The following is a 12,443-nucleotide window of genomic DNA, read 5'->3' on the forward strand; positions in this document are numbered from 1 at the left end:
TAAGGCAGTGAGAGAAAACATAATAGTAAAACATATAAACACAACAAGTTTAATAAGGAGTTCACCCAATGCTCTTGGGCTACATCTCCTGGTCCAGCCTTCAGTGGTGGCCTCTCTATTATGTTTTCAAAGCGAAGTTTTTACAACAATGAGCTCAAGTTGAGTCTCACTTAACGGATATAAATTAGTAGGGCTGGAGTACACAGACTCTCCTTACTGAAACTTGACCTCTACTGGTCACAGTAGTATGAGTCCAATCTGAGACTCATACATGACAGGCCTATGCCGAGGAGCTCGCTTGAACCTCTCAAGCTTTCTCTGGAGTACACTGACTCTCCCTAGCTCTGTCTGGATTGATGCTGCCTTCAGGTCAGCTCGGCTTCTTCTCTCTGTTCTCTGCTCTTAGCTTATGCGTCTAACTAACTCTCCTTTATGTTCTCTTTGCTTTTTTCAGTTCATGGCTTTAAACCTAGTCTGCTTTTTGTCAGTTCATTTCTGCTTCCCGGTGTTCTGGTTCTTCTGCCTCTGTCCGTTTGAATTCCCCTGTTCTTCGTCATCATCACTGTGTAACACCCCATACGGAGGTGGCCACCTATTATGCAACGGGCGAGTGTGTTAGGTTCCTTTGACACATTTGAACAGCCGTTATTTCCGTTTTCTCCAAGATTACCCGTGAAACACGAATCTTCTGCCAACTCATTGTCCGCATCAGAATTCAAATCCCATGTAACCTTGCTTTATAACCTTGTCAAATGTGGTCATTTATCGGGACGTGCCTCTGCCATTGATCTGGGCCCCCCAAATCCTACAGTCGTCGTTCATATCAGGTGGGTAAGTAGCATGACATTTACCCATCCGATGTGAGTGGTTTTCTCTCTCTTCCGCCAGACGCATGTCACTCAATGTGTGGCATCAGGCAGGACTTGGTTGAAACTGCTTACTGCCTCGAGGCCTTTCGATATCCTGCCGGTTTTGTGGAATCCCGCTCTATGAAACTGAATTAATTACTTTTCTGCATTTCATAGTCATTTCGGGTCTGGGCGCTCGGGGCTTTCCTTCACTGAGGGGGACGCCCTGCAATATCAGAAGCTACCCCCATTTCTTGAATTAGCCTCTAGTTTTTCCAATTTGCGCCTGCGCGCGTTACCATGGGCCAATGGTTTGCATGGTCGAACGAGGGTCCTCGTTGCTCCACGCTGATCACAAATTGCAACTGTCACAAGGATTCTTTTTGATAGCTTGATGTTTCTAAGACTTGAATCTTTTTTCTCATAATTTGCAAGAGTTTATTAAAACTTAGAGAGTGTTTAGGATGCAATTCGGATCATTTAGCTTCCACGAAATTGGATGATTTTCCTGAAGAAGTTAAAATTCTTTTAGATGATTTCGCTGACATTGTTGTGGATGAGTTGTCGAACGCGTTACCACCTGTTCGGAGTATCAGTCATCACATGGACTTAATACAGGGAGCGAGTTTGCTAAACAAATCCGCTTATAGGTTGACACCTCAAGGGAATGCAGAAGTTGGAAGGCAAGTACAGGGACTGATGGATAAGTGACTAATTAGAGAATGTCTTAGTCCATGTGTTGTACCAACAGTACTCAGTCCAAAGAAAGGAGGTGAATGGCGTATGAGCATAGATTCTAGAGCCATAAACAAGATCACAATCAGGTATAGATTTCCTTTGCCACGCATGGTTGATTTAATGGATTGTTTGAGTGGATCAAAGTATTTTACTAAAATAGATCTGAAGAGTGAATATTATCAAATAAGAATTTGAGAAGGAGATGAATGGAAGACTGCATTTAAAACAAACAGTGAGTTGTATGAGTTGTTAGTAATGCCTTTTCGACTCACTAATGCACCTAGTACGTTCATGAGATTTTACGCATCCTCTCCCTCTTGGTAGAGCACCTAAAGTTCCTTATGGTCGAGTACCTAAAGGTTCAATTTACTTATTGGGTGGGGGGGCTATGGTCGAGCCTGCTTACGCATCCTTAACAGTCGAGCCTGCTTACGCATCCTTATCAGTCGAGCACCTCTCCTCTCCTCTCCCTAATGGTCGAGCCCCCTAAAGGGACGGAGTCACTCACTATTCATATGGTGAGGGTCCTCTCTCTCTCCCTCTCCTCTCCCTATGAATGAAGTCTTGAGGGAATATGTAGGCAACTTTGTGATTGTTTATCTTCATGATAGTCTAGTTTTGAGTAAAAGTAAGAAAGAACATCTAGAGAATCTTAAATTGGTTTTAAGAAATCTGTAGAATGAGAAGCTACTGATAAATCTGGAGAAATGTAGTTTCATGAAGGAAGAATTAATTTACTTGGGATTTGTAGTTTCTAAAGAAGGATCGAAAATGGATCCAGAAAAAGTCCAAGAAATTTGGAACTGGCGTATTCCCAAAAACATATTTGAGGTAAGAAGCTTTCATGGTCTTGCAAGTGTTTACAGGAAGTTTATCAGACGTTTTAGTCAGATTTGTGCACTAATTCTTGAAATAATTAAGGAGAATAATCAACCGTTCAAGTGGATAGAAGCAGCAGACAAGAAATTTAAATCGCTGAAGAGGAAAATCACAGAGGAACCAATTTTAGATTTGCCTAATTTTGAAAAGGTATTTCAAGTTGAAACAGATGCTAGCAGAGTTGTAGTTGGCATAGTTCTGAGTCAGGAAAAAAGACCGATAGCGTACTTCAGTGAGAAATTGAATGAAGCGAAGAAGAAGTATTTGTCTTACGATAAAGAATTTTACGCTATTGTGCAAGCCTTAAAAAAATCGAGACATTATTTGCTGCCAAAGGAATTCATACTGTATTCGGACAATCATGCATTACAGTTCATAAATAATCAGCCGAAACTGAACCAGAAACATGCCAAGTGGGTAGAATTTTTGCATTTATCACACAGGTGGTAAGTTGAATAAAGTTGTTGATGCGTTCAAAAAAGTAAGTTTTATTGTGCAAGAATTCAAAGTTTGTGTTGTTGGATTTGAAGAAATGATTGAAATGTACAAAGATGATGTAGATTTTAAAGATGTCTATACAGCAGTTCAAAATCCAATAGTGCATAACAGATGTCAATGTTTATATTATCTCATCCAAGGAGGCTTATTGTTTAAAGGCAATAAGTTGTGTATTCCCAGATTTTCTATGAGGGAAAACATAATAAAGGAGAAACATTGTGGAGGATTATCTGGTCACTTTGGACAAGATAAAACCTTTGCTTAGGCGAATGCTTTTTATTATTGGCCAAAAATGCAAACTGATGTTAAGATATTTGTTGAGAAGTGCATGATATGTCAGCATGCTAAGGGAAGAAGTCATAATACAAGATTGTATCAGCCATTGCCAATACCAGACCGACCATGGGATGCAGTTAGCATGGATTTTGTTTTGGGATTACCAAAAACTCAAAGAGGGAATGATTCCATTTATGTTGTGGTAGATAGATTTTCCAAGATGGCACATTTCATTGCTTGTAAGAAGACTAGTGATGCAACACATATAGCTAATCTATTTTTTTTTTGAAATTGTAAGATTGCATGGATTTCCTATCATTATTGTGTCTGATAGAGATACAAAGTTTGTAGGACATTTCTGGAGAACTATTTGGAAGAAAATAGGAGCTAACCTTAGTTTCAGTTCAGCATACCACCCTCAAACAAATGGATAGACTGAAGTAGTAAACAGGAGCTTGGGGAACATATTGAGAAGTTTAGTGTATTAAAATCCTGCAGTGGGATTTATCACTAGCTTAGGCTAAATTTGCTTATAATGACACTCCAAACCAAAGTACTAGAATGAGTCCATTTCAGATTGTTTTTGGAATGAATCCAAGAGGTGTGTATGAGCTTAGAAATTTGGGTAAACTGGAGACAAGAAGTGCAAAAGATAAATAGTTTGTAGAACACATGTAAAGACTTCAAGAAGATGTCAAAGGAATATTACATGAGAGCAGTGGTAAATACAAACAAAGAGTGGATATGAAAAGAAGAGAGAAAGAATTCCAAGTGGGGGATTTAGTGTTGGTATATTTAAGAAAAGAAAGATTTCTTGCTAAGACTTACAACAAACTGAAAATGAAAAAGATAGGACCATGTAAAATTGTAAGAAAGTTTTTAGCTAATGCATATGAAATAGAATTGCCAGAAGGGATTGGAATATCACCTATTTTCAATATTGCAAATTTGTATCCATACAAAGGGACAAAGATAGAGCTACAGGAGGAAACTACAGAAGATGAAGTTCAAACCTTGAACTGGGAAGAACAAATGCCAAAGACAGTTAAGAAAGAAGTTGAAGCTGTTTTGGAGAAAAGAATATCTAAAAGAACTAGAGGACAAACTTATTTTCAATATCTAGTCAAATGGAAAGGACAACCAGTGGAGGATGCTAGCTGGTTGACTACAGTAGAGTTGCAGAACTATGGAGTAAGCCCTAAAAGTCTGAGGGATGATTCTTTTCTTCCCTGAGAGTCTGATGCAGGAGCATCTAGACTTAGCCAGCGATGGCTAAACAAGTTTAATTTCACTGACTTGAGTGGTCAAAAGTTAGTTTTTACAAGAAATTAGTTGTATTTCATTATTGTAATAGTTAGAAATTGTCTTATTTTAGATTCAAAGATAAGTTGTTAGCATAGGTGTGTGATAGAGCTTGAAAATAGAAATTGGTTATTAGAGTGTTTAAAAATAGAGATTGAGTTGTTAGGCAGGATTGGATTGATAAAAATAAGAAAAATGTAATGCAAAAGGATTAGCAAGGACGAGAGAGGATTGAGGAAGCGAGAGTCAAGTAATATAGCGAGGATTTCCATATTGAAACAGGGGTCTTTTTAATTGCTGTAATCGAGCCAGAGGGCCAAGACTCTGTAACCTTGATAGTATTTATAAATTGATGCCGTGTGGGATTATATATACATATATCGATTTTGTGTGAACTTTCGTTTTACTTCTGTTTATTTGTATTCGGGACAAAGTCGAATGTTTCTCTATTTTCATGCTTCATGATATAAAACACAGAGCTAATAGGAATCACAGACCTTGTGTTAATAACAGTGTTGAAGCCGCTTAAAATTCCAGTGTTGATCTAAGTTCCAACCAACAGTGCGAAATCCCACTGATCATTGGATCATCCCATATCGCATCGCAATATTTGTTTGTAAGGGGGTAGACCTCAGGCCTTGAAGATTTGCAATGAGCGATCACTGTAATATTGTATCACAGTAAAACAATAGTGTGTGGTCAGACCGCAGGCCTTAAGAAGTTGCGAAGTACGATCACCGAAATATCACATCACTGAAAGCTTTCGCGTGTTATTGGACCCCAGTAGTAGAGACATTGCGATATGCAATTGCGATACATTGCATCACAATATTTTATTACCAAGGACAAAGGACCTGAAACTATAATGATTGTGATTATGCAATTTAATCTGGACCGTTGATCATTTATGTTGTGATCTAAGGAGAACCGCGAGCGGTTCTACAAAAAAAGGAGAAATACCAGTGTTCAGCTTTTATAAAGGAAAAGAGAGTAGCGTTGCGGAAGGTTGGACTGTAAAGGAATATCAAACGTAGGCCAATTGTTTGAGATTTCTCAAAACGATTGATTCCTGCTTCAATTACTATCGATTACTTTCTCCACAAAAAAGAAGGTACTAAGCAGCAATGCTACATATTACACTCGATTTTATATTATAATAATTATATTAATTTTTTTTTATAAAATTAATTTATTATTTAAAATTTTTTAATGTTTTAATGTACTAGTTATATTTAAGATTTAAGTTTCTTATTTGAGAAACTTCAAAATTCAATCTCCTCATCATTAAAAAAATATTTATTGTTGTTATTTCTGAGTGCAACACAAATACATTTTTATAAGTCATAATTTTAATATTTTCAACATAATTACAAACTATACAATAATTATGTAAAGCTATTTTAATTGATTAAGCTAAAGGGAATTTGGGTAGAAGTTATTTTGTTATTAAAATAAAGTAATTGTACAAATAGTTATGTTAGGATGATGATTGATAAATGAGTGATTGTGACTTAGACATGGGACATTAGGTTTTGGAGTAGACATGGATGGTGAGGATTTTGTATGGAACTTTAAACATTTCCTATCTATGGGAATTGAGGTGAATAGAGGTGAATAAGGTGGACAATACTACAAATCCAAATTAGGGTTAATACATATTTTCAATGAGGAATATTTCTAATATTAGTGTTCAATCTAGATCTAAGGAAAATTCAATAATTTCATGAACATTGAAAGCTAAGATTATGATGAAGGGTTCAAGGAGATGTGCTAATAACAACATATGTATTGAGTCAACATTAAAGCAACTTTAATAATATCTAATGATTTGAATGTTAGTTAGGGCACCCTATAGCATTGAATTCAATAAATTAACAATAAGAGTGTATTGTTTTGATGGAGGTATTTTTTTTTATTAGGTAAGAATTAGTACTCTCCCTACATTAAACTTAGAAGTTGAGGGAAATGATACCAATAATCCTAGTATGTGGAATGTCGTTGATGGAGTGGGTTTTATTGGAAATTTTGGAGTGGTAAGTAGGGAGGAGAGGATTTGAGCTTAAATGTGGTTAGAATGGGGAACTAAAAGTAAAACATGGAGGCATTAGTGCTTGGTAAGGGTTACGGGAACAAGGGGCTAAATTTTTAAGGCCAGAAAGAAAGGTTAAATGTGTCTGATGATACTAAAGTTGAAGAGGAAGTTGGATTCGTGAAAATATGCAAATATGGACTAGGTAATAAATAAATATTACAAATAAAATACTAACTAGGTGATTTTGTGAAAGTTATATATCAAATCTATACTTATTGATGTGGATGAATAGGTTTATAAACCGTTTTTAGGATATATACTTGGTTATCATGCAATAGTTAGAGGATGATTAGTTTTACACTTTCAATATAATATGTAGCATTAATAATAGGGAAAAGGTAGTTTTGGTTATTCCACATCCTCATTTATAAAAAAATGAATGTCCTATTTAAACCCTAGTTCAGAGGTAGTCTCTACACATCTAATATGGGGTGAGTTACCTAAACATGCTCTTGATCTCTAGTTTGTTAATGATTTAATAATAATTGGGAAAAATATTGGGTCATTTTTAGAATTTTGTAAGCAATTTAAGATGTATATGTCTTACTTAGTTGCATGTGTATTTATAGAGTTAAAGTAACATGGATTTTCAATCGTTATTCAACACGACTCTTTTGATTATTTTTATATATTCATTTTGAGGAATTTACTATTAGAGAAAATTTACCTCAAAATTAGTCTTCATAAAAAAATCATACAAACAATAAAAATGCATGTCACATGAAAATTATATGCCACATCACAATGTTATATAAGCTATGCTGATCTAGAGATCACAATGTTATATAAGCTATGCTAATATAGAAATATGATATGTGAATTAAAATTAATGAGAAGTTTAGATTCTAATCCTAAAACGTCATTTTGCACAAATGGAAAAAGACCCACCTTGTATAGTTTTATTAATCTATTCTATAGTTTTATTAATTTATTCTACACACTCATTAATTACCTCAGGTAACCTTTGTCTTAATGAATTAATGAAGTTTTATAGTGATCACCTATACAAGTGCTTGGGAAAATTTCGTGTGATAACAATTATTGGCATCCTTTCTTGAATTATGTAATAACTAATCATAACAAGCATATCCTACTTAATATGGTCATTAATATGTAATTTGCACTTAATCATTACTTTTGGTGCCTACAAGCATACTCTCCTTTTGGAATTTCTTAGCCTTTTCTTTGGAATTTGAAATCAGACCCGAGATAGGCCTTAACACTTTTCATCAATAGTCTCTCACCACTATGAGCAAGTGTCGCCATAGTTCCTTACTTAAGTGTCCATATTGAAAATTAGTTCATTACCATTATGGAACATTTCTAGCCTTATTCATCTAGTAATGACATACTGGAAGAGTAGTCCCGGTACCCAAAAGGTTATATACGTGATACCAATCAAAATTTCTAAGGTTGAACGCTTCCGTTTCAAGGTTCAAGGCTGAAGGTTCAAGTATGTGCTAGGCTTATGGCTGAAGGTTGGCTAAAGGTTCAAGGCATCTGGCTTCTGTCTTCTGTTGAACTTGGCATGGCTGGTGATGAAGGTGGAAGATGAAAGGGTAAAGGCTTTTGTTTGTACTATTTAGGCTTATTTTGGACTGGGATTTTGTTGAAAGGCTAAATAAAGAGGCCCTCTCCTTACCGGTAAGTAGTTATCCCAACCCTTCACTAGATTGAGGGGGAAAGGAAATTATGTCCTTTAATATAAGGAGGTGCTCCTTCAGTAACACCCTTAGACGCGGGCATATCCCTTATGTCCTTATTAGGTGGGTACCTCTAATAAGACGAACCTAACTCTCCTCTGGCGGGTCGAACGTATCCATAGCCCCCAAGCTCTTGTTAGTTATATTATAGTTAGGTATATTGCCCATTCCCTTCCGTATCATACTTTTCCGTTGTTATTCAAAACTCTACCAGAAACAGAGAGGGCAACTTCCCCTATCTATTTCCCCACTTGATGTATAACAAAATATCCATTTCAATATCGCTTGATTTATCTCACTAAATATCCATCTTCATCTAAATCCGATATGCTCTTTTATATAAACACATTCACGTGCGTCATCCCTTGTACTAACAAAGTGTGTGATCAAGGTGTTGAAGAAATTCCTAACTAGTAATTAATTAGATACGTCATAACACTAGATTTTGTTTTCTAATCAGGTTGAAAGCAGGGCTAGACAAGACATTGAATTCTCCTTATTCATTGTCGACAACTTTGCGTAGGCTGCCATGTCTTCCTTACAGCCAAACCCTCCCTTCCCTTTTAGACTATCTCTCTATATACGAGATTCTATTATGATCTATTATGAGAGCCTAAAGAGTAATTACATATATAATAGTGGAATTTTCTAGCGTAATTACTGCCCTTGATTGCTTATTGGGTGGGGCGTTGGTTGAGCCTGCTTGCGTATCCTCTCACTCTCCCCGGTCATCGAGCAAGAATGTCCTTTCCCGTTGGTCATTCTTTATATATGTCATTATGCCATCCCACTCTGATGAATGAGGGAGATGAAAATCATATATGGGCATGCCCCCCCTTAAGTTGAAGGGGGCCGACAGTTGATTTGAAGGGGGAGCAAGCTCGACCAACCTGGATAGATTGAAAGGGGAGCTGCTCGACCATAAGGGAGAGGAAGAATGGATCCTTTTCTCTGTCTCTTCGAGCTAGAGAAGAAAAATGAGGGGCAAGGGACAGAGTCACTCACTATTCATATGGTGAGGGTTCCCGACTAATTTGGCCATTTTGGGAGGTGGAGGTTTTGATGCGTAATGACATATCTAATTCATTCTCGCATAATGACATATCTCGAATGACGTAATTATGTATATAATGAATGACTGGAATCACTGGTCGAAATGAACCAATTATTTTTATATATGTCATTTAGTTCGAGATCTCGATTGAAACCGATGGCGGCCTTTTGATCGAGTGTGCTAACGCACCCATCAATCACTGAAACTTGTTCGTGATTCCAGTCATTATATACGTAATTACGCAATCTAATTTGAGGAGCAAAAGTGCTCACCCGACCTAAGAAGGGTGACGTAATATCTCATTAGTCGAATGAGGGTGAGGTAACGAACTCTCGACTGATAAAGAGAGGCCCGGCAGGGACTCACTCATTCCGATGCCCACCACCCAATAAGCATCAAGGATAGCACACTCGACTATCAAGGAGAGGGAAATCATCATTCAATCTATCAGGAATGACGTATATGAGAAAGCGTCATTCAATATCTCACATCGAATCTGGTATGACACATATATCGATGCAGTCATTCATTATATACGTAATTACGCTTTAGCAGATCATGCATATATGGGCAACGGATCTGTACCTTACTTCCCTTCATGCTCATGGAGATGCCGTTTCTTTATATACGCTATTTCTAATGGAGCCACTTGTGGTAATCGATATAATCCAAAACTAAGAGTGTATTCTACTCAAACTAGTCAATTGAAGAGTGAAAGGGTGGCGTTACCCTCTATTGGGCCCCTACCCCTTTATAGAGACTTGCTCATCCCCATACGTCATCTTAGACTCTCTAATTTCCCAGTTCAAGGTCCAAATTATGTTAGGATGATACCCACAATGACTATTCTCGGTGAGTGGTGTTGTTAATACGTATATATTGACTGATAGTACGTACGACTGGCTCTCTTTCTTTACGATAGGATTTTGTTGTTGCTAATAGCATATAATAGACTCGACCCTTTAGAGAAGAGGGAGATCGAGGGGCGAGTTGTAGAGCTGCTCTATTGACTAGCCAACCATAATTAGGTGAGTGAGGTAGTTGTGCTTTGAAATAGGCGGTGCAAGACCAGACAGATATTGCACTTATAAGATTTCCTAGGCAGTACTTATCGAATGCATCAACCCTTCCAGCCTTAAGAGAGGGCTCGGAACTACGCACTTCGATTTTCCTGAAGATGCTGTAACCACCCTCGAATCGTGGCTATACTTATCGTGGCCATACTTATATCTAATCATATTTCTAATCTGTTCTAATCAGTATTGTAATGTGTTTCGGGAACTCATATTTCCTTATTCCTTCCTTCTTGCAGCTGATAAGGTAGCGAGGAGGAACCTGCCATTGTCGAGATTATTCCTGCGATATGAACTAGCCAGCATAGCCAGTGATTGGTCTAGCTAGCCACATCCTAGCCAGTGACTGAAGGCGAGTGACTGATCTCCTAGCCAGCGAAATATCTGACCCTGATGGCTGTAAGTAGGTGAGTAGCAATAGTAGGCGGGGTATGGAGAGAATAGGGAAGTAGGTGGCTCCTCCTAACGAGTCAAAAGAATCTAGTCTGAAAGGGATTGATGTAATTAGGTGTAGTGCGGCTGCTGCTTGTTCTCTTCCTCGATCTAGGAACTCGCCCCCCATGCCCCTTAACTAAATAAGTAGAGGAAGCTGGGCGTATGGATGTGCTGTTTTCAATCAAAATTTGGCTTTTTGCCTTATCTTGATGAATTCGACCTTGCTTGACCTTTCTCTTCTTGATATCTGGGTGACCCAATGAGATCTGATGGGCATAGGCGTGCATTTTCTACCGGTGCTGGGAGTTTTGGTTCTGATGTGGGTGTTTCCCTTATTCGTGATTGGTGTTGAACTTAGTGGGAGTGCTGCTCGCGTTGTGAGCCCATACGAGGTTGAAGCAAATATCACAGATTTGACCCACCCCATAGAAGGGAAAATGGAAAGCTGTGAGCCCATACGGGGTTGAAGCAGACCTCATCGACCTTTCCTTAATAATGACCATGCTTCACTTTCTCGCTAATTGACCTGGAATTTCTTGCTTGCTTGACCTTTATATTAGTAGAGCAAGCTTCCAATTCCTCTCCCCTCGGGGATTGGGGTGGGTGGGTAAATAGTAGTCGAGCCTGCTTGCGCATCGTTGGTCGAGCGATTTTCATTCCTCAATTTGAGTGAGTAATAATAATAGGTAGAAGTAAATGGAGAACTTAATCAATTTATGATGAGATTGAAACATGACGTTTCTTGGGGAGTTGGCATCCGTTATGTGAAAATTGGGTTACATCGTGGATGTACATAATGAGAGATTTTCTCCCTACTCCTTTTCGAGAGCTCGGGATCACTGCTTTCTTTTTCCCGAGATAGGTAGATCCTTTCACTCTCACTACAACTGGCTTCCCTCCCTTTTCTGCAGATCGCCTGATATGTTCTACACTTGCTTCAGCAGCATACTTGGTCGAGCGACGAGACCCCCCTTTCATTTCCTCCAAGCAACCCGCGAAGGCCCTAGTTTTTTTATTCCCCTTATCATACGTTGTAGTTACAGAGATATTATTGTGGATTGGTGGGGAATGAACGAAATCTTTGTTCTTCTCCCTATTTGTTTTCCGCTCCAATTGCTCATATTCCTCTGGGATGCTTTGTACAAAGTTCATGGATCTGAAACTCCTATCCGCAATAACATGTTGCTCTACATGATCTTGCTCCATCGTTTTTCCCAAGTGCTTGGGTTTTCTCATCATATTAGAGGTGTTTATTCAAAACTATAGCTCTATGCTCTTCGTAGCGGTCCCACTCACTCAGCAGTCGCTTCTTCTTTCCTCGTTCCTTCTCTTTTCATTCCTAATAACTCTTCTAACTTATATTTCTTCCCTTCAAATTGCTAGAAGGTCCCCTCATTGACTTATTTGGTGGGGGGTCGGTCGAGAGTTCGCTTACTCACCCTTGCCCAATGCGAACAAGAAACTCCGTACCTAAGCCATATGATGGATGAGCGAGAAATCGATGGCGGCCCGTTGGTCGAGCCATGCATTAGCACCCTCTCCTTA

At 38.3% G+C, this 12,443-nt stretch overlaps 1 protein-coding gene across 1 annotated transcript; it reads right to left on the reverse strand.

The window, feature by feature from the left end:
- Positions 1 to 11,612: 11,612 nt before the first annotated feature.
- On the reverse strand, positions 11,613 to 12,137 carry LOC149197727 (small ribosomal subunit protein uS11m-like). Its single transcript, XM_089408781.1, has one exon. It carries the CDS (start codon positions 12,135 to 12,137, stop codon positions 11,613 to 11,615), a length of 525 nt encoding a protein of 174 aa, XP_089264907.1.
- Positions 12,138 to 12,443: the final 306 nt, after the last annotated feature.

Source organism: Pinus tabuliformis, chromosome 2_2 (assembly GCF_031772625.1).
Source record: "Pinus tabuliformis cultivar Carrire ecotype Pingquan chromosome 2_2, CPIR1, whole genome shotgun sequence".
Taxonomy (NCBI): Eukaryota; Viridiplantae; Streptophyta; class Pinopsida; order Pinales; family Pinaceae; genus Pinus; species Pinus tabuliformis.